General features: G+C 34.2%; 1 protein-coding gene across 1 annotated transcript in view; it reads left to right on the forward strand.

Moving 5' to 3' along the window:
- Nucleotides 1-21,498, forward strand: part of PCDH17 (protocadherin 17) — a gene marked incomplete at its 5' end in the record, with an annotated part of 85,351 nt that overhangs the window by 23,335 nt on the left and 40,518 nt on the right. Inside the window, 2 exon segments of the mRNA XM_009697353.1 lie at nucleotides 3,901-3,959; nucleotides 4,106-4,278. Of these exon segments, the coding sequence (XP_009695655.1) occupies nucleotides 3,901-3,959; nucleotides 4,106-4,278 (232 nt within the window).

The raw sequence follows: 21,498 nt of genomic DNA on the forward strand, positions 1-21,498 counted from the left end.
AAGAACTTATGTCTTAGTAGTTAGTGACCTATCTGATACTCCAGCCCACAACCTTGAATGACAGAGGCAGAAAACATGTCTTTACCATTTAACTCTGGTGAGTTTGAGAGATGGACTATTTCTGGGGGTTTTCCTGGGGGAGAGTAAGTGTGGAGTTTGTTTTATTTTGTTCTTCAGGAGGTTAATGGTGCTCGCATTTGAGTAATTTTTGGTTATTAATCAAGAGATTGTAATTCCATGTAATTAACTTCTGATAGTATGCATCTTATTTAGCTTTAGCTCTTACATTGAACATCTTGCTGATCACCTAGTTTCCCCTAAGTTATTGGTGGAAGTAATTTCCAGGACCAGTACGTACCTAAAGCTACACGCCCAAAATGAGATTAATTATCTTGTATGTCTCTGATGCTTATAAAGGATCTTAGCTGATTAGCTTAGAGTAGGTGACTAGCTTTTAGATGGTTATCTGCAGGTGAACTGAAACCTACCTTGAAACTGGAGGCAAATAAAGAGGCACTGTGGTTCTGGTGTCCTAGAAAGGGCTATATACTCAGAGAAGAACAAAGAGTTTATTCGCTCTTGATAGATTTTTAAAGTAGCACTTCTTTCTTAGAGTTACAGTTATGCAGTGTAAAGAGGTATGACTAATGCATGAGCTGAAATGTGTAATATCACTTCCATAGATGTTAAAGTGTAAACATTTTAAGTATATGACCCCTCACTTTGACTAGGATTTTTTTAAAAAAAAAGTGTTTAAGGGTGTTAGATATTAATCTCTCTCTGTAATCCATTGTGAAGCAAATGCTTACCTAAGATTCCTCTAAACTGCCTAGCCTTAAAATTAAATATTTTTTTGTTATCCCAATCTTTATATAGATATTATCATACATGAAGCAATTCTCTTTGCTGCCTGTATCTCAGAATGCTCTGTTACAGCTCAACACAAGCATCATAGTTTCATAGTTCATAGAAAGTCTAATGCTTTTAGAGCAGAAGGAAAAAAATTCAGGTCTGAGATCTGTGGCTGTAAACGGTTATCAAGTATTAACATTTGTTCTTTTGCAGCAGTGAAGTCACTGTAACATGGCACCCAACTGTTTGTATTGCTGTAAAATACAAAGGAAATTGGTCAAATTATTGTCCAGTTAAAGGTCATTAATGATTACCATGAGTACAGAATTTCTCAGAAGCAGCTCCCATTTTTAGGACAGCAGCTAAGAGGTATCATAAGTTTTATTTTAAAATTTATACCTTGGCTAGTCCAGGGTGTGCCAAATGCTTTTTTTGCTACAAACAAGCAGAAACAAAAAGTATGACCAGTTCTTACTCTGGTCCAGCTTATGGAAAGGTTCTTAGCACCATCTTTAAGGAGGTGCTATAATTAATTCCAGGGCAAAAGTCTGACTTTTCTAATGGCAGAGAATTGATGAAAAGGCAGTTTATAGCAGGCATTTTGCCTGACAATGACATAAAAAAATGGAAATGTTAATTCTAGTAGCAGCTGTGTTTAGGAGGAGGCAGATCTCTTACGTAAGTAAAAGCACAATGTCAGTTTTCCTGGGCATCTATAGTGGAGATATTAGACCTAGAAAATAGACGTGAGTTCTGCAATTGTAAAAGTTTATTTGGGTCAAGAAGCATTGGACTCTGTGAGGGTCATAGTGATTCTGTATGCGTATATATGAGGTAGATTTGCTGCACACAAGAGAGATACTAGCTTACAATTTGCAGCAAGAAAAGAATCAATGGCAGAATTAAGGCTGCTTCCAAAATATGATGTGCTACATTTAAGAGATTACCTATAAGAATGCTGAAATAGTTACCTTTATGCATTTATCTCTTCCTTTTTTTTGTTTTCAATGTTTGTTTTTATAACTCGAAACATTAAAATTAAGACAAGCTTTTATTCTGATTGCATGTATTAAAATCAGGAACTTGTCAGTTTTTAAGTGCAAAGCACTAAACTGCCTCCTAATTGAAGTGGCCAGATTTTAAGAAGTTTGGATACCTGTAGCTGAAATCATCAGCTTCTGAAATGCTGACTTGGAAAAGCAATGACAGAACACTGAGTTTGATGTCCCAGATCTTCAGAATTCTCCTTCTGTAATACAGTGTATTGTTTGCGTTTCTTAGGCCGTATTTAAGAACTTTCATAAGCCCATCTGTTAATAATGCTGCTGAAGAACAAGTCTCTATTTGAACATAAACACACAGATTTCCAAATTACGTGCAATTTTGATATGATAAAAAATCATTTAGAATTATAAGTATAGGTGCTTTATGCTATATTTTGAAAACAAATGAGTAAAAACTGATTCTGTCATAGTTTATCATAAAAGAAAATTCACTGATAAAACATCAGATTATTTTTGTAATGACATATACAATGCTATGTACTCCACAGCTTAAATTAGAAACAGCTTCAAAGTATGAACCTAATGTGCGTTAAACATCTTAATTTTTGAACCGAAGGATTTAACTAGAAACAAGAAGAAAGTACAGTGTGAATTGACTTCATACATGCCAAACAGAAGATAATTCTTTCTCTTCCATCCCTTCCCTAAATCACAGAAGATATTCATGGTATATAAGCACATCTATTTCACACGTACCTTGAGACTGGCAGGTGGCTACTTATTTTCTGTTTCAAACAGCAGTCACTGTTAAATTTCAGATGTAACTTCATGCATTTTTTCCAAGCTCCGATATTCCAACCATATAAAAAGTAGCAAATATTTCTAATTACCACCTACCTATAAAACTCAAACAAAGCTAAAACAATGGAATGGGGAGTGACAGGGAAAACCAAATATCTAAGAGACCAGTTGCTTGTGTAAACACTTGTTGTGTGACATTAAACCTTACCTTGGGCCTTGTGCTCCATTAATTGAGTGCTGCCTGTGTTACCAGTACTGATATGCTAGATGTTGTTGCAAAACTCATAGCTACTGTGAAGCATAGTGGTGTGATATGAAGTGATGCAGAAAACAGTGGAAGCTCTGTCACTAGGTCAGCTGCAAGAAGAAGTGACGTGTGTGAATGTACAGTATATGGAGTTTTGTGAAAGATGCAGTCTCTCTTTCTCCCAAAGAACTTCAGCTGATGATACAAGGGGAATTCAGTTCCCTTTGGCAGGACTCCATGCTGGCCTGGATGCTGTAAATACTTCTGCTTCTACAGTTACTTAGCTCATGCTGCTAAAAATATACTGATGACAGACTCAATGAAAGTATCTTCTTTTAAAAACTACTTGTCTACAACAATCATTTAATGTTCTTGTTTGCATGTGTGGTTCTCATTATTCTGACACAGCTATTAATACTGATGAAAATTAAAGAGAGAAAATCCAAATATTTTCATACTTACCCTTTTCCAGTAGTATTTAAGAAACACCACCACTAATCAGCCATAAATTTTATTGATTTTTTTGTTTGTTTTTTTCGATTCAAGAGTAATATAGCAATATATGAGATTATATTACAGCAGTAAGGGCTTCAGAATATGAGTAGATGATGTAATTATGATTAAAAATCAGTATTATTTAATAATTCACGTTTGTAATATGCAAAATTTTTTTTCTCTCATTTTGAATAACCATCAGTCTTTATATCTAACTAATGAAAAAACATAAACAGTGTTATCTGTCAGGTTACTAACAGAGAATGCCACTTATTGGAGACTTTTTGTTTACTTTAGCAGGTAATTTGTGGACCGGAATCATTTAATTGTTCTGAGCACATAATTACATGCCAGCATTTTCCAATTTAATTAAAATGTACAAATCTGAAGATTAAGGGAATTTTTGAATTATTAATCATTTCTCCTCTAGGAAATCTTGTTGCTCTGCAGGAGATTTGTCCAGTGTACAACTATACGTATTTTTTTCCTTCTCTTTCACAGACAGACAATTTTCCCGCAGAGCCCAATTACATGGGCAGCAGGCAGCAGTTTGTTCAAAGGTAAGGCCTATTAAATAACTTTCTCGGCTTCCCCATTTGCATTCTTGTCAAAATTGCTTTGCCAGAGAGTACAATTCAACTTAGAACAAGTAAATACAACTCTCTCTCTCTCTCTTTTTTTTTTTTCTTTCCAATATGTATTTCAGTAGCTCCACGTTCAAGGATCCAGAAAGAGCCAGCTTGAGGGACAGCGGGCATGGGGACAGTGATCAGGCTGACAGTGACCAAGACACTAACAAAGGCTCCTGCTGTGACATGTCTGTTAGGGAGGCACTCAAGATGAAAACTACTTCAACTAAAAGCCAGCCACTTGATCAAGGTGAGTGAAGCCTCCAATGCTTACAAAAGTGTAAAATTTAAGCCGTCATTTTAAACCTGTTAGTATTGCAGTTGCGGTTTATCAAGGTGGAATAGCCCACTGATAACACTATCAGAGAAAAGAGTAAATCTTGTAGCTAGCCCAGAGCAAAGAATCCTTGGTATCTTTCAGAATGAACATGAAATGAAACTGCAAGTATCCAAAGTAGATTAAAAAAAAAAAAAAAATTAGTTCTTTTCTAAAATGATTAGAATATACTTTATCTCCACTAGCATTGCCTGTGATATATTATATACAGTCCTTCTGCCAAAGTATGATTTGGAAATACAAACAAGACATAACTGCAATAGATATAAGAGTGCCAGTCATTTACATTCCTCATGTAGTCTGGAGAAGAGGCAAAGAAAAGAGGTTTGGGATATCAGACAAGTAAAAATGGATCAGAAGATGTTTTCATTTCATGGATGTATTTTCCTATTTGTAATGTTGATTTCACAATTAACAGTAGTGTGACAAGTGTCAAATAATAATATAAGCTGATTTTCAGTATAATTTCATTCACATCCTGTGAAAGTACCAAAGATGAGTGTCTGTGAAACAGCTAAAATTACTTATGTCAGGACAATGACAGTGTTCTCTGCAAGCATTCAGTCTGACAAACAAGCATGTTTATTTCCTCAAACTCTGTGTCCAATTAATTTTTTTTCTCCAGATGTGTTTTATCTAATTATGAGGTTTTTTATTTCAAAAGACTTCTTTTTTTAAAAAAAAAGTCAGACAGACTGAGTACTCCAGCATTGTGTGTGTTTGTGTTCTTCTTCTAGACTGTAAGCAATAAAGAAGTGCACCACTGAATTATTTTAAAATCTTTTGTATGTTTGCTATTATTTTAGTTTGTTGTGGCGAAGATGATTCAGTGTTAAAGATAGCTAAAAGATTATTAAATAAGTCAGCATTAATTAGAAGCTATATTTATAATTAAGCAGAAATACATTATAAGCTTTTTATTAATTGTTGATTAATTGGATCTAGGATTTTTGCCTCTTAGCCTAGTCTGATCTGTAGTACAGTCATCAGGAAATATACGTTCAACTTCATTTTTCTGATTATGTTGAGATGGTAATATAATTTTTGCTGTGTAGAATATTTAGAATGCTGCAGTATAATTTATTCTGTATACGTTTGAAAGTTGACCTCATATATGACTTTATTTTCCAAGTAATAAATGCTGGAAAGATTTACATTTTTTTCCTGACCTTTTGCCACAGCAACTCTCTGCTTATAACTGGACATTGATCTGTATAAAGATGCAGTACCGGAGTTTTGGGGTTTTTTTAAGAAATTGTTTGAGTGTGTGTCTAATTTTCTCAATTTTTTGTTAAAAAAAGCCTAAATCTCTGGATTTCTGTCTATCAAGTGTAACCATGAAAGGGTTCTAATATTTTGAAAGTTTCATTAGAAAAATTGTTTACTACTCAAATTAAAAATGTGTGGGTTTTTAGAAAAAGACTTTATGGCCAGTGTTCATAATATTGCAGTTTGTCCAGCAACATCAAGCCCAATTCTGGTCAAAATACAAAAAGTCTAGGAAGCAGATTAAGTCAACCATTTCTGTTGCTTATTTTCCTTATAATGTGAACAGTTATGTGGAGGTTTGCACTTGTCATTATGCCTAGATGAGGGGCCCCATTCATCAAGAGACAACTTATTCCAGTGGCTCATATGAATTCCTCACATTCTTATTAAACATATATTGAACTGTGAACATTAAGTACTGTCAGCCACTGAACTGCAGCAACGGGTATTTATGTGAATTTTCCTACTGAGAAAAAAAGAAAAAAGAATGAGGATAGAGAGATAAACTACTTTTTTTATTTTTCTCTCCCCCCCCCCCCAATATAATTGCAAATCGTAATGATAGCCATTTGTTTACTTGTATGAACTCTTCCATCTCAAGTGTGCTACAATAAAATAATTGGCATATTATGAAAACTGAACCTGCAGCGAGCATCTTATGGGGTTACAGATCATTGCAGTAACAAATGTGGTGCAACGTGGTGTTCCCAATGAAATCAATGATTGCTTGTCATTGAGCTTAGTATGATTAGGGTTCTTAGCCCAAAATAACTTTTCCCTTTTGAAAGAAGATAAACAAAATTGCTTTCTCTAGTCTCCAAGTTGAAGGAGGGTGAGAAATATGATATATGTGATCAGGATAGAAAAAGGATTGCATTTTCTTTAGAGAAAAATTGTTTCCTGGGAAAAGGAGATGTACAACTTGGTAGAAACAATTGTCTTCGGCAATGCCTGAAGCAGTATTAGAAGTTGTGGTTCTGTCATTATTCTGTTGATGTTGTGCACAGGGATAGGAATTCACTATTTTGTAACAAAGTTTCAGGCTTGATTATTGTTGTTTAAAGACATTTAAAATAGCTTAACTTCTGCTGTTAGAACAGTGCTAATTACTAGATCTTCTGATATTTTTTACAAATGATCAGGATTAACTGTGAATTCAGGATCTTGACTTGAGATTTCTAATTTAAAATTGAGTTAAGTTTGACATCCTCTGCATGTAATTTCAAACACTATTGTCATGGGTCCAATTCTACCCATGGCAGTAAGAAGAATGCTAGCTGTACCGGTAGTTTAACTACAATTTTGAGCAACTCTAGCCTAGACAGCTTGAAAATGAAATGGTCATATTGAGATAAAAGTTGTGTCAGTAACACTACAACAATTATGCTTCTATCATTAATACATGTCCCACTTTAGTTATCTTAACTATATATCCTCTTGCTGTGAATTGCAAGCCACTTTTGCATAAAAATATCTAGCTGTCTCTTAAGCTTACTTAAGCTATCTGAATCAGCTGTCTTAGTAAGCAGCTTGTTCCATATGGCTGCTACTCTTTCAGTAGAATGGTTTTAGGTAGATTTGTTTTGTTTACCTCTCTTTTTTCACTTCTGTTGCTGAGACTTTAAACCTTGTCACTAGTTTGGACAGTTTGAGATCACCCTGCTTAGAAATCTTACAAGAATTAATAATTTTGAATCTGTCATGTTACCTGTTTATTTTACCTGAAGGAGCATATATTATTCACATTTTATATTTAAATAGCAGCATATTCCTTGTGTTTTGTATGGTTTAAGCATAACAGCAATAATCTGTATTTCTTTAAAAGATATCCAAAGCTGAAAATGATATCGTAAACCGTAAATTGTATCTACAAGGAAACATTACAATAACAAGATGAATATTTTATACTTTTCTTAGTGAATTCTGGATATGTTTATCTTATAATCATTAAAACAATGCAGAGTTATGGACTTTTCTGTAGTTGCACCTAAATCATTGTCTTTGTTATATTTCCCCAGGAATTTTTCCTTCCTTTTTTTTTTTTTCCCTCTCTAAGTTTTCTTGCTTTAACATAAATCGAAGTTTTCATGTCATTGTCCAAAATATCCAAGGGATTAAGTATCTCCAAATTCGGTAGCTTTGTTGTTGAGTTTTTGCTTTATCACTGTTCATTGCATCTTTCTTTCAACAAGTTTGCTTGCTGTTCACACCTGCATCCCATAGAGGGGGCATTTCTGCATCTGCTGTTACCTCATTAACACTAGCAATGTTCCTGAGAATAAACGAAAACCGGAGGCATCTCCTTGGAGGAAGGGTAAAAAGAAAGTTTTCAGTGTTGGCGTCAGAGACTCCTCTAGGACCTGTATTCCTCACCAGGTTTCTCTGTAGAACAGCACGATTTTAATCTAAGATATAGATGACTAGTATAAAAGGACTGTGATGTATCTTCAGGAAAAAAAAGACGTATTAAATATAACTTCAAAATATAATACTTCTTTCTTCATTGTCACAACAAAAATACATTTGCATCACAACTGATGCAGTCCTGCATGCAACAGTCTTAGGAATAAAAACTGTATCAGTGTTGTAGAATCTCTATGAATACTGTTAACTCTTGAGTTTGTCCACTGAGCACATCCACAGAACAAGACTGTAGTAACTTGTACATTTATATTCTCAATTTCTAAACAAGAATCATCCCTGAAATCGAGTATCCTGCACTATCCATCTGCAGCAAAGCAGAAATCATCAGAATTTTTTACCAAGATTTTTTCTGAACTATCTGTTGATTTTCTTGCCATAATCTTGCTTGAGTCTGTAGGATAATTAAAATCCATTCTGTTTAACTGAGTGAGAATCAGTCTAGACTGATAAGTGCAGAAAGTTCATCAAGCAAATTTCTGCTGTCTGACATCATCACCAATGCTTTCCATGCCATTGGGGATGATGGGTTCTTTTATGAGTACATCAGCTTAATGAGATAATGGAAAAAGGAGATTGTGGAGAAATATTTCTTTTCAAAGTTCTCAGAGCTAGTCATGGCCTCTGCTGAGAAACTGTTGGAGGCTGGGAGTCCCTGCAGAGCTGACACATCCTGCAAAATAGTTTGTTCAACATTGCTTCCTCCTGTGGATTTTTTCCCCTGGACAGAACATCTCCTATCACATTCTCTCTGTGCCCAGAACGTGAATATCGGTGAATTGCACTACTTGTTCTGACACCACCTAAGAGTCTCTATGTCCAGGACTACTGTCCCTTCTAACTTGCTTATCCCTGACAATGTCAGGTAAGATGTTAACTTGCGGTTCTGTGTCAGGACTTGCAAGCAATACTCATTCTTCACTTTCATCTGATTAATTGTTATTCAGGCAAGCTACAAGAGCAACTTAATTGTACTGAGAGTCCCCTTCCTTTTCTTAGTATAACTTAGTAGTAGTATCTGTTTCTAGAACTGTAAATTCTGGAAATGGTTAGGTGAAGCTCCTACAAAATGGGATGTATTTTTTTCCCCTTTCATTTACTCTTTTCCAAGTATTTTTCTCTCTCCTTTTTTTGGCTTCTGTGCTTTATGCAAACACATGTGTGATCCTAGATGAAGACCAGCATGAGTCAAAGACTAACTTTTCTATTCTCCAGCTGCTTCTGATTGACTAAATTTATTATCAACACCCTGGAGATACTTGATTTTGGCCTCATTCTAATAGTGATATTTTTAGTTTAAGACTAAAAAAGTATGTAGAATTACAGTCTTTTATGAAGAATAAGGCCATATTTATATTCATTTGTTGTCCACTCCAGTGTGTTTAACAAATTCATTATGACGTTTAAGCCGCTGTCAGTACCTCCTTTCTACTTTTCTGCTGTGACTACCTTGTTCAGTGAAATAGTACTTCTAAATTTAAGAGAATTAACAGCATTATTATTGGTCTCATCCTTCTTAAGAATTCCTTGTTGAATGGTAATATTGAAACTTCTACTGGTATTAAACTTTTAAATTAATGTATTTAACTTTTAGTCAGAGGAGTACTCATAAAAGTTTCAAATGTTCTAAGTGCCTTGATCTCAAACACTCATTTAAAGATGATCTAGGTAACATTTTTGCAAGACTTCCTTACTCAGGCTGAGCTAGGGTATGCAAATATTCTGTAATGCCCTTTTTTGAGTGATCAGAATAATATTCTCCCTTTGAACCTAAGTTAATGAACTAGAGAGAGGAATACAGGTCAATTGCCTTTGCTGTACAGGTGTTTGTCATAGCATTTCTCATGTTAATACCCAGTAATCTATGACATATCTGTTGCTGTATTATAAATTGAGCAAATTATATGATGGACTTGGGCAAAATAAAGACAAAACTCTTGTATCAACCAACTTTTATTTACTTAGAGTATTAAAGATTTCTTTTTCCCTCTGTTGCAGTTATGTTGAACATCTTTCTGGTTTTAAGTTTTAGACTGTCTACTAGTCTACCAGTCAATTTAGATTCACTTCTTAAATTTCAGTTATTTCAATACTGGGTCTAGATTTGTGAGTGACACTGCAACATTAGGTTGAATGATAATGAACCGTGCTTTGAAGCAGAGTCCAGTTTGTTTGGTACTTCCTTGTTAGAGATGGGAGTGTTCCCAGGCACAGCTTCCCTCTGTAGTGTGCTCTTCTCATAAGTATATGAGTAGCTTTGGATTTCGAGCAGGGCTATCCAGGTAAGGAAGGAGAAGTTTGAGGAAGCAGGTGTTTGCCCTAAAAGAAGTCAGAAAAGGAAGTGAAGTGGCATCCTAATGGAGAAGGGATGGATTAGCTTAATGCCTTGACTACTTACCTATCTACCTTCATTGGTACAAAATAGAAAAGCAGTGCAATCATTCTGGCTGCTGAAGTGACAGTGTATATACTTTGCATCAGAGTACCTTAGCCTATTATTGCTGCCTGTTATTGCCTATTATCCTGCTTTTCAATTGAAGTCAAGTTCTACCAAACCAGGTTTTTATTCAGGTGCATGTGTCAGCATCTGGCAGATTATTATCACCATGTATCTGGTAGCAATGAAGTTTTGTGAATAGCACATCCTACATTTAATTAATGTATTTAGCCACAAATTAGGGGGGAAATTTCTATAACTGACTTTCAAAACATGCGGGAAGAATTTTCTTCATCTGTACACACACAAAACATGTCACTGTGACACAAAGAAGGGATTATAGCCATTCAGCACAGCTTCATCTATGCACCATTTGCTGTGTTATACTACATTTTTCAGGTAATTTAATTACTCCCCCCCAATTATTTCTACTTATTTTATAATTACAAAATAATTCAATGATTGAAAATTATCCGTATTTTTGCCCTGTGTTTTGATTTCATTGGGAGCTTCATCATAAAATCAATTTAGATATATCATTACTAATACCTTAAAAGTTCAAGACTCTACCAACAAAATTACTAATAAATTTCAGAAGAGTTTTATTTGATGAGCTTATTTGCAAATTAATGCATAACTTGCAATTCAAGATCATAAGTCTGTTACCTAAGTCTCATATCTGACATGTGAGTGCAAATTCTAGTTTTCAGGTGCTGTAGATGTTGGCGCTCATTTCTTCGTGCTTTACTTTAGAGGCAACAAAGTAGAATATCCCTCCCCTGCCACTAGTGTAAATCTCATTACTTCCTTTCTGTACTCTTTGTTTTGACACTGCCTTTCGTGGGGCTGAGCACAGTCGTTGTACTGCAGTTTGTTCTGGAAGGCTTAGAATCCCTAAGTTATCTTTTCGCTTTATTCCCACTAGAAGAGCAAGGGAAAGATTTGCAGTTCTCAGTAAGATGAGGCCTTTCTATGTCAAAATCATTATCTTCAGCTAACATTTCTTCTTTTCAGAATCTTTTCATAAATTGAAAGAAAAATGGGGGCATAGAAAGATCAACAACTTTTGAAACAAGGAAATCAGGAAATAGATAGTTTTCATTGTTTCAGGCTTTATGCATTTCCCTGGGTGGTAAATGGATGTTCTCTGCCTGTGCTTACTTTTGTTAATGAAAAATTTAGGGCATATATTCATATATTGGATGGATACTTAATATCATGAAAACTACTGTAATGGGACTAGAGAGTCTACTTCTGCCTCTTAGTCTGTGCCTGAAATTGTTCTTGTATGGTGTACTTACAGTTTTCTTTTAACTATACTTGCACAGAATTATATTTTAAAAAACGTATATACATGACAGTGTGTGTGTTTATTCAGCTATATAAAGGAGACAAAATAAATACATCTTCTCTCTTTCTCATTTTAAATCGTCATTATATGACTGTATCTCCTCTTACTGAGCAGAAAATACAGATATGATAAACAGCGATAGTAGTCAAGTTTTAACACAGTCTCATTGCATATTCCAGCCACATTCTTGTTACCAAAAAGAATTAATATTCTGTAGATGGAGTTACTGTAAAGCTGACACATATTAGTTGGAAACTTGAACTTGGACTGTAGTTGTCAATAGTTTTATGTCCAGCTGGGGAAGACAAAACAGAAGTGTCTTAAATAAGAGACAGGAGTTAATTATTCCATTCAACAATGCTTCAGTTGGAATAATATTAATTATATTTTGTTCTTCTGGAACAAAGAGTATCTCCTAATTTCTGTATACACTAGTTCAGTTTATCTTTTTCCTGGCCCTTTTTCTGTGTATATACCACTTTTCCCCTATGCCCTGGTTTCCAGAGGGGGAACAGTGGTATAATTTTATTTGGGCCAGAGTTGCAGCACACTCTAATTAGTGACAAAGTCTCTGTACTTCAGTTTGCAGGCACATTTTTAAGGAAGATCTGGGCAAATTCAAAATCAACAAAGAGGTAGAATAACAGCAGAAAATAGAGGTTTACGAAACATGGCCTGTAGGTAAAGTTTGAAAGAAGTGTTTGTTTAGAATTTGTGTTTGTTCAAATGCACAGACTGGGGTAAAACATAATAAAAGTCTTTGTGTATATAAAGTTGTTATAAATAGAATGGTGATTGCTTTTTCTTTTCTTTTCGTTTAATTTGCTGGGAGAGCTATTTAGGTTACATGTGAGGGAGAACTTTATTATAAAGATAGCTAGGCACTGAGGTAGACTACCCATGTGAGTTAAAGAATACCCTTTCCTGGTGTTTTTTAAAAGAGGTTAAATACACATTTGTCAGTCATAACCTAGATTTATCTCAACCTACCCAGGACCAGAGGATCCACTCTAGCCCTGCTTTTTATGCTGCCATAATTAAATGTGAGGAAGTGATATATTGCCTAATCCTGAGTAAAACATACTGAAAGGGAACATTTGCACTGACCTGTTCTGCAACCTTTTCTCTGCGAACATCTTCTTTTACGGGAAGAGCTCACCATGTTAAAGAATTGCAGGGAACGTGGATTATGTAGTGCTTCACAACAAGAATTCCTGATATAACAGTACTTAGCATTTAACATGGATTTTGCTCAAAGATAGAGCTGCAGCATGATTAACCAATTACTGCTTAGTGAAACTTTAGTCTCTGTACATCAGTCATACACGCATGCCGTATCGCAGCCTGTGTGCACCTACCCGCTCATTCTGATTTCCAGAATGGCAGGACAGCTGTTTTCCATTCTCTGCTGCTGCTTTCTCCTATTCCAGCTGCTGCACTCAAATAACCTCCCTTCCCCAAGTGGGCTTCGTATGGTTTGAAAGGGACTTAATGTACCTCAGCGCATAGGGAACTTCTGATGCATATTTCATCATGTTTCAGTTCTTTCTACAGGGAACACTGCATGTATAACAGATGTTCCCTGAATATTACCCTTTCCTGAAGGTGACATGCCCTTTTTCGTGTTTCATCTCTAATGTATATGGAGCTGGTAGTGCCTGCGTGGTACTAAAAAATACCGCTCCATGGCTGCCCCTGTGCTGCATGCCAAGCTATATTTAATTCCATCTGCTCCCCTCTGCAGCATGAAATGGAGGTGAGCATATGCCCAGTATAAGTAAGTCTTTATTTAAGACAAGTAAATGTATTTTTTAAATTTAGGACCATGTTCTTCCAGTTTTATACATAAACGGTTTCATATAAATCAGTGGGGATGTTCGTGTGACTACATGTCAAAAATTCTTTAACTTTTATTATTTCTTTTAATATTATTAACACTGTATGTATATGTAGTATGTATGTGTTTATATATGTACATATGCATATCCATAAATACAGAAATGCGTCATCATTAACTGATGTCCCTGAAAATTTGATTTCATAATCTGTATAAATTTGTATCTTAACAGTATGGAAAACTTAAAGCTTTAAAACATTTTATGCATGTTTTAAAACCACAAATATGAGAATAATTCACAAATTTGTTTACATAAAACACTATTTTCATCATAAAGCTTGTTTTGGGAAAGTGTAATAATTCTGAGACAAAAACTGTCAATCTAAAATATATAGTTGAAAAACAGTATTTAAAAAAATCAAGTTTTTAATACATAGTTAATAATGTATAGTACTCTACATATAATGTACATATATATACATGTATATAACATTATATAACATTATTATATAACAATATAATTGCAGTGTCTGCTTAAATATTATAGGGATGTACACCTTGGGTTTTTAGAGGGTAGTCTGTCAACTTAACTGTTGCTCAGAGTTTTGAATTAAATTCTTCTCACAAAATGTTACTATCTATCTGACCCCATTTTTGCTTGAACAAATGAATGCAGTTCCTACATAAAAAGTGCTATTTAGGTTGCACACTGACCAGATCTCCAGGCAGTTGCACAGCCCAAACAACCTTCCAAGCTCTGAGTCAAACATACACACTAAGAACAACAGAAAGACAGAAGTAGAATTGTGTTTGCTCTGACCCTCTGAGGAGATTTTTGCAGCACATCTGTAATCTCTGTGGCCTAGGGTAGCGTATGTTTGATCTGTGTGCAATGCTGAATATAAATAGTCCTACACTTCATGTGTGTGATTAGTTTTAGCATGTGGTATTTCTTTTGTACATAACTAGTTTGATTTGAAGTGAGGAAGGATTCTGTCTCTTATCCCTATGGTATTTTGTTGTTGTAAGCAAAGTTCACATAAAGACCACATAAGTCTATGTATTTATCCAAAACTACTTCTAATGTAAAGAAGAAATAACTTTTTTTTTTTTCTGAGTTACATAAAATTCATACTGCACCTTTATAATAATTTCAGAAAGTACCAGCTTCACATTTCTTTTATAGGAATATTTTACCTACAGTAGAAATTTTGCACATGTAATGTGGGAAATCATATTATGTGCCCCTAAAAATGTATCATTTTTGGGTGACTACTCTTAAAAAGAACCAGTATTTTTCTCTATGAAAAAAATGCAAAATACTCTATGAAATCAATTCCTGTCAAATTCTCAGCCTGATTTCTTTTCTAGATTTGGTATTTACCCATAGGTAAATAATTTCAAAAAAGGTAAATTCAAACAGTTTGACTAAAATATTTGTAAAATTTGTATCTATGTTATGAAACACAGGAAGTTGAATGTGACCCTGAGTTATACCAGATTCTTTTCTCTCTTTACTTAATTCAAAGTTTTATGACCCAACAATATCTGGCTGATACCCAGGTAAGAATACCTGGGTGCATAGGAAAGGCAGGCATTTTTGAGGGGAAGTGCATGGAGCAGAGAGGGATGGAGAAAGAAAACTACATTGAACACTACAGTCACTGTTTTGAGGAAAGCTTTAAAACCCCCCTTAACTTGGCAGTGTGCTGTGGCTGCATTTTGCTTCTCAAGAGTACCATAGAGTAGCCATAGCACACTACTGAATCAGACCTTAAAAATTAAAGCAAAAAAGATCATGTAAAGTTGATACTGCATATCCTTAAATCACTGGAAATATCATATAATAGCATAAAATATTTCTCTTTGGCATTCAGGCTCATAATAAACAAATAAGGACATTCTCAAAACATATATTTGGGTGGAATTACACTGGAAAATTCACATAGTACTGTATGGTAAAACATATTACAGCTTGCAACTGTCCCCAAAGCAAGCACTATTGTATTAACTCAGGGCACTTATATTTAACATTTATTATAATTTTCAAACACTAAAGAGACAATGATGAAAAAGTAAATTTTGAACAGAAGTAACAAAAACTTTGAAGCATGTAGTAAAAACTATCATCTCAGTTATAATTGTATGTTATTTAAAGATAAGAACAGAATTTAAATAGTTTGGATTACCAAATAGTTCTTATCTTAAAGTTTTGGGGCGTCATGATATTTATTGCGAAAATAAAATCCCACAAGTTGTTTAAGCCTAATTATTGATATATAGTTATAAAAGTAGTGAATTTTGCTTATGGATATCTTTTCTTTATACAGAATTACTGATAACATCCATGTTTTTGTTACATTCAGAGTCTGTCTGTTCATTCTTTATTATTAATGTTTAATTTTATTTCTTTATTTTTATGTGTTTTATTTTGTGTACATTCACATTTTTTCTTAATATATGGAGAATAGCAGAAATATTTATGTTGCTAGAATTCTGACACAAGAGTCTCTCAAAGACAGGTTAGATGATCAGTGAAAATTGGGAAGCGACCTTTCTCTTGCTTTTAAGAAATCTTACCTCATTGCTAATTCACTATTATTTTACAGTGATCTCAGGAGATGTGTAACCTCTTCGAGTGAGACAAAAAAGTTACTATTTAAAGACTGAAATTTCCTTTGCTATGTCAAACCTAAAGATTTCTTTTAATTCTTTAAAGACATAGATTCAGGTGTCAGTAGATTTACAGATCATTGTAAATTTATTATGTTTCTGCAGCTTTTCACAGGTATACATGACAACAGTAGCTGATTCATTGTTTATTAAAAAGACGACTCTTATATTTAAACTTTTTACAAGCACATTTGAAAGATAAGTACCGTACAGCTGCTTTCCTTATTGTAGTCTTGATTCTTTTTCTGATATGCAGAAGAATGGAAAGGCAGAAAGAGAAAGAGTTACAGAAAGAAAGAGAAAAAAATAATTAGCTTAGAATTTTAAGATGTGGGAAGATAACATGTAACACAGAGGAGAAAAAAAAAAACAACTAGTCAAAACACAGTCAGATTTCTTAAGAAACAGGAAACTGCCCTACTGTTAGAGGTACTGTTGAATTTTTGAATTGTTGAATTTAATTCTCCGCCAAAAGTGATCAAAATTTGTATTTTTCCTAGAGACTAGCTGCAATTAAATAATCCTAAACTGGAATACATTCCATATCAGACAGGTGCTTGTGGTTTTGCAGTGGAGGCTCATCAGAGACAGCAGAGTTGTACCACCTTGTCCATTTTGAACCAACACAGTATGATATTTATTTATTGTTATAAATCAACAAAATATAACTTTTAATTTTTAATCCACTATCAGGTAACATCATTCTTTTGCATAAGCTTTTGTAGCTGAACAAAAATAAAATACTCCCTCAAAATATAGATGATTATGTTTTTACTTAGGGGTTTAATGCCTTTGTTCAGTTTACTAGCAACATGTGTGAACACAGTACTTTGGAAAATATAACAAAAGTAAAAAATTTGTTAAGTTCAAGACAGCTGAAAATACTTTTCACAATCTTAATGAAATCCAGGAAATACAAGTTTATGGCATCTTCATTTACAGTGAATTTTATCTTTCCAAAATAGATTCAAAACTAAGATTCAGATTTTCTCCTAGATATTTAGTCCTCTATAAGTACAAGGAAACCGCAAAACATAGACCTCAAGGGTTTGTTAGTATAGAAAAGAAAAAGAAATCTTGACATCCCAAACCTATAAATTTTCAACCCTGTTGAAGGAAAGAACAATCACAAGTTCTCAGGAACCTTATCCCTACCTTTTCACCTAGCATCTTACCTACCTCTGAGCTAGTTACCTTGATTCTTTATAGTTAATTAGTTGATGGGCACTTTAGAATTAATGAGAAGAGCAATAGGTACTTCTGGAGCATGATTCATTTGACCTATTTTAGATGAATCACGCTCTCAAATGCTCATTCCTCTCTACTGTCAGTAGAAGATGACTAACTCAGATATAGTTCAATAATTGTAGATATCTAAAGTTATGAAAGACGAATTGCAGTTCAGTGTTTTTGCGGGAACCAGCTTTTTGCACACTGGCTATTGTTTATTCAATATTTTGGCTTTTGTGTCTCTTATTCATGTTATAGGTGTTAATGGTTCCAGCCCAAATTTATTCTGGAGACATCATCATTAATTTATTCAGCAAACATTTTCCATTTCATCAGAATCATGATGTGGAGGTGGTGAATCTTTCTTCCATGTGAGAAATACAATTTCTGTTTACACAGCCATTGTTCCCTTTTCCATGCATTTGCAGTTGGGAACTGTTTCTTCCCTTCCAAAATTTGATGCCCTTTTAAGGTTCATAGTTTTTGATGCTTTGCTTAAGTCTTTGGCTTTTCTTTTGAATTCTTATGGCCAAACTGCTGGTGCCAGAAGCAATAAAGAATAGTGTATTGGAGGTTTAAAATTAGAATCTGAGATCAACCTGTACTTCAGCTTCTAAAAACCTGTATGTGCTGAAATGCTTTAGTGAAATGACTCACAGAAAAGGAAAGGGATGGTCTTAGATTACATGGACCTCTACTTAAAATCAAAATAAATTAATCTATTTATCTGACCACTTGCACTGTTATAATTTAAGTTAATTAAGTACCAAGGGATGAATAAAACCATGTTAATTTAAGGATTAACCTCTATATAAGGTATCTGTACCTTGCATAGTGTTAATCTTCAGTAAATTTTTATCATTTGGTGAGCTGAAGTAATTCATGATCTTATTAAACCTAACTTATTACATCTAAGACAGTTCTTGTATGTTCATTAAATAACAATGGATTCTGGAATAGCTGTTAATCCCTGGTAAATACATTTAAGAATCAACTGGCATTTCATAAACATACAGTAACAATCCTATTAAATCTAAGTAAATATTTATAAGATACTTTGGGTCTATCCTGTTGTATCACACTCACTGTAGTATGTGCCATTACTAGCAGTAAGGTGAGGTTTATCTGCAGGAGTACACCTGCCACTCTCATCTCAACTCCATTACCAGAGGCAGCTGCTGGAGACATTGCAGATGCTGGCACAAAGAGGTCTCCTTCTAACCTTTCCGCACTGTGTCCCTGAAAGAGATTAACTAAACTAAATATATATTCATATAGCTATGTGAATGACAGAGTTTTCTGCCAAATAGTGGTGTGAACTGAGATTATCATTTTTTTTCACACTTCTAGATGACATAGCTTTGCAAGCAATACTTCGTCAGCAATACACCATATAGATCTGATCTCACTAGTTGCTGTTCATCATCAGTGTTATTAATAGTGAACATAGTCTGCTTTCTTACAGGGCTCACACAGATAAAGATTGAGCTACATTTTTGGCAAATTGAACTCGATTGTCAAGAATGTGTTACATACCTTCTCATGTTCAGAGCAACCCTAATAATATCTATTTAATTCTGTAAGTGCCCCTTAGAACTATCTCAGAGAGTAAATCTTGTGTATTGTACATCAGTCAAATACTTTTGACTGTCTTTTGCTTTCATGTTTGCTCTTTCAATTTTGTTAACTGATAAACAAGTAGTGGAACAAACATCTCATCTGGATTTTTTTTTCGCCCCTCAAGGTAGTCATTTTTCTTTGGGAAATTCGACTACTTTCTTCTAATTTCTTTTTTTCTTATCCACACCACAACATGTCCTTTTTAAAAAAAAAAAAAAAAATAACTACTTTTACAGAGGAAGAGAAGATGGAAAACACATTTATGAAACAAACAAACACCCCCCACCCATTCTATAATTGAAAACCCCAAGATTTTTGTGAAACACTTAAGTTGACAGTTTTTAATGACTATAAATTTCTGTTTCAGAAATTATGGGAAATGTAATTCAGATTAAGATCCTGTTATACTAGTTTATGCTTTGCTATTCACAGTTAAAGTTACAGTTCAGAAAATATTGCAAGTTTGTCTATTCTACAGAATGGGAAGACAAAAGTGTGCATTACTGGACATAGTATCAAACTTTCTTTAATTTACAGCTTAACACAGCTTTTCGTATCTCTATATGTTGTCTTGTACCATTATGCATCAAGAGTCAATGACCAATTTAGTCCCTTAACATTGTTTCTGATTTGAGCTTTAGACTTCTCAGCTTTTTGAAAGTTAACTAAGATTTTTATTTAATTTCACAGAAAATCATCAGAAAACATCATTCTAACAAATGTAAGAATTAAATATTATGATTATTCTATTGCTGAAAACAATAGAAAAGATCAGATCTTGAAAAGAAAGGAAGTTCAACTTAAAACAATAATGTAGTGAAAATAAAAATCATATTAAAAAACTATTGAAAGGGTAGCCAAATTTTCTATTGGACATTTGAATTTTTTAACTACATATTTTCTGTGACTTTTCATAATCCTGGTCCCGTCTGTCTTTTTCTATATCACTATTCTAGAGTAGATTGCAAAATGTTACTCCTGTAAAATGTATCTAGTCTGGAGCAGTCATGCAGTAAGCTGCATCATATGCGTTTGATTTTATGAAACTAAATTCTTAATAAGGAAATCTTTTCATTTTTCTAGTGCAGATATTTTAGTATCTTTTATTGAACTGAACTAAGCTAGTGCTTAAAAGTATCTGACATTCAGAATAATGGATATGAAAGCACGAGTTATAAAAATTGCTGGGAAGGTGCAGCGCAAGCACTGATTCAGCAGCTACCACACTGATTTAAACATTTTCTTTAGTATGTAAGATATTAATCTGTAGGAATTTAGAAACATATGAAAACAACCCTGTCTAGTAAGGGTGGAGATGTGGAAGATTACTCTGAGGTAGCAAACTACAACTCATCATGCAGTCTAGGGCAACTGTACTATGCGTATACCCTTAACTTATACCAGCTGAAGGTAATTCAATCATCCACCTAGATGTAACATCTGTGTCACCTTGTGGAATTTCCTGTCACTCCAGCGACTGCACAAAAACTTCAGGACAATTACACCCCTGTACAGTTAAGGGACTAAAGAACAGAAAGCAAGAAAATAAAAAAAAAAATATCTGTCAAAACTGGGTGGATTTTTGTCCCATGAATTTGTGTAATTGTGTTACGGACCCTTGGCATCCATAACATCCTGCACAATGATCTCCACAACTTACTTAGATGTGTGTACAAACATACTGCTCTTGATTGAAACCTGCCACCTGAAAATTTCATTGGCAGTGCCTGGTTCTTGCTTTAGGAGAAACAGTAATTAATTGTTTCCTATTAGTCTTCTCAGTGACAATCACGATTCAAAAATATTTTTATATTTTCTCTTTGTTATGTTTTCTCCAAGCTAAAAAAAATCTTAGTCTACTTAATATCTTGTTTTACGGAAGCCTTTTCATAACTTTGATCATCTTTGCTGCCCTTTTTTTAGATTTTCAGTTCTATCACATTCTTTTGAACATGGCATGAGCAGACCTGCTTACAGAAGTCTAGACACAGCAGCTGTGGATTTAAACAGAGTAATGTTTTGTGTTTTGGTCTCTATTCCTTTTCCAAGTTTTCTTCTTATTGTAACTGGTCTCTTGATGAGCTATAAGCTGACATATTAATTTAACAGTCCAGAATAATACGAAGATCTGTTTTAGAGTCCGTAGTTTCAGTATTGAGAGTTGTTACTGTTTTTGTTATGTACATTACTTGCATTTGTTGTCACTGAATCTCAAGTACCATTTTATTGTAGTCATTCAATAGCATGGCATCTATTTGCAGCTCTTCACAATCACTCTCAGATTTTACTAGTCAC

Source organism: Cariama cristata, unplaced genomic scaffold (genome assembly GCF_000690535.1).
Source record: "Cariama cristata isolate BGI_N322 unplaced genomic scaffold, ASM69053v1 scaffold9803, whole genome shotgun sequence".
Lineage (NCBI taxonomy): Eukaryota > Metazoa > Chordata > Aves > Cariamiformes > Cariamidae > Cariama > Cariama cristata.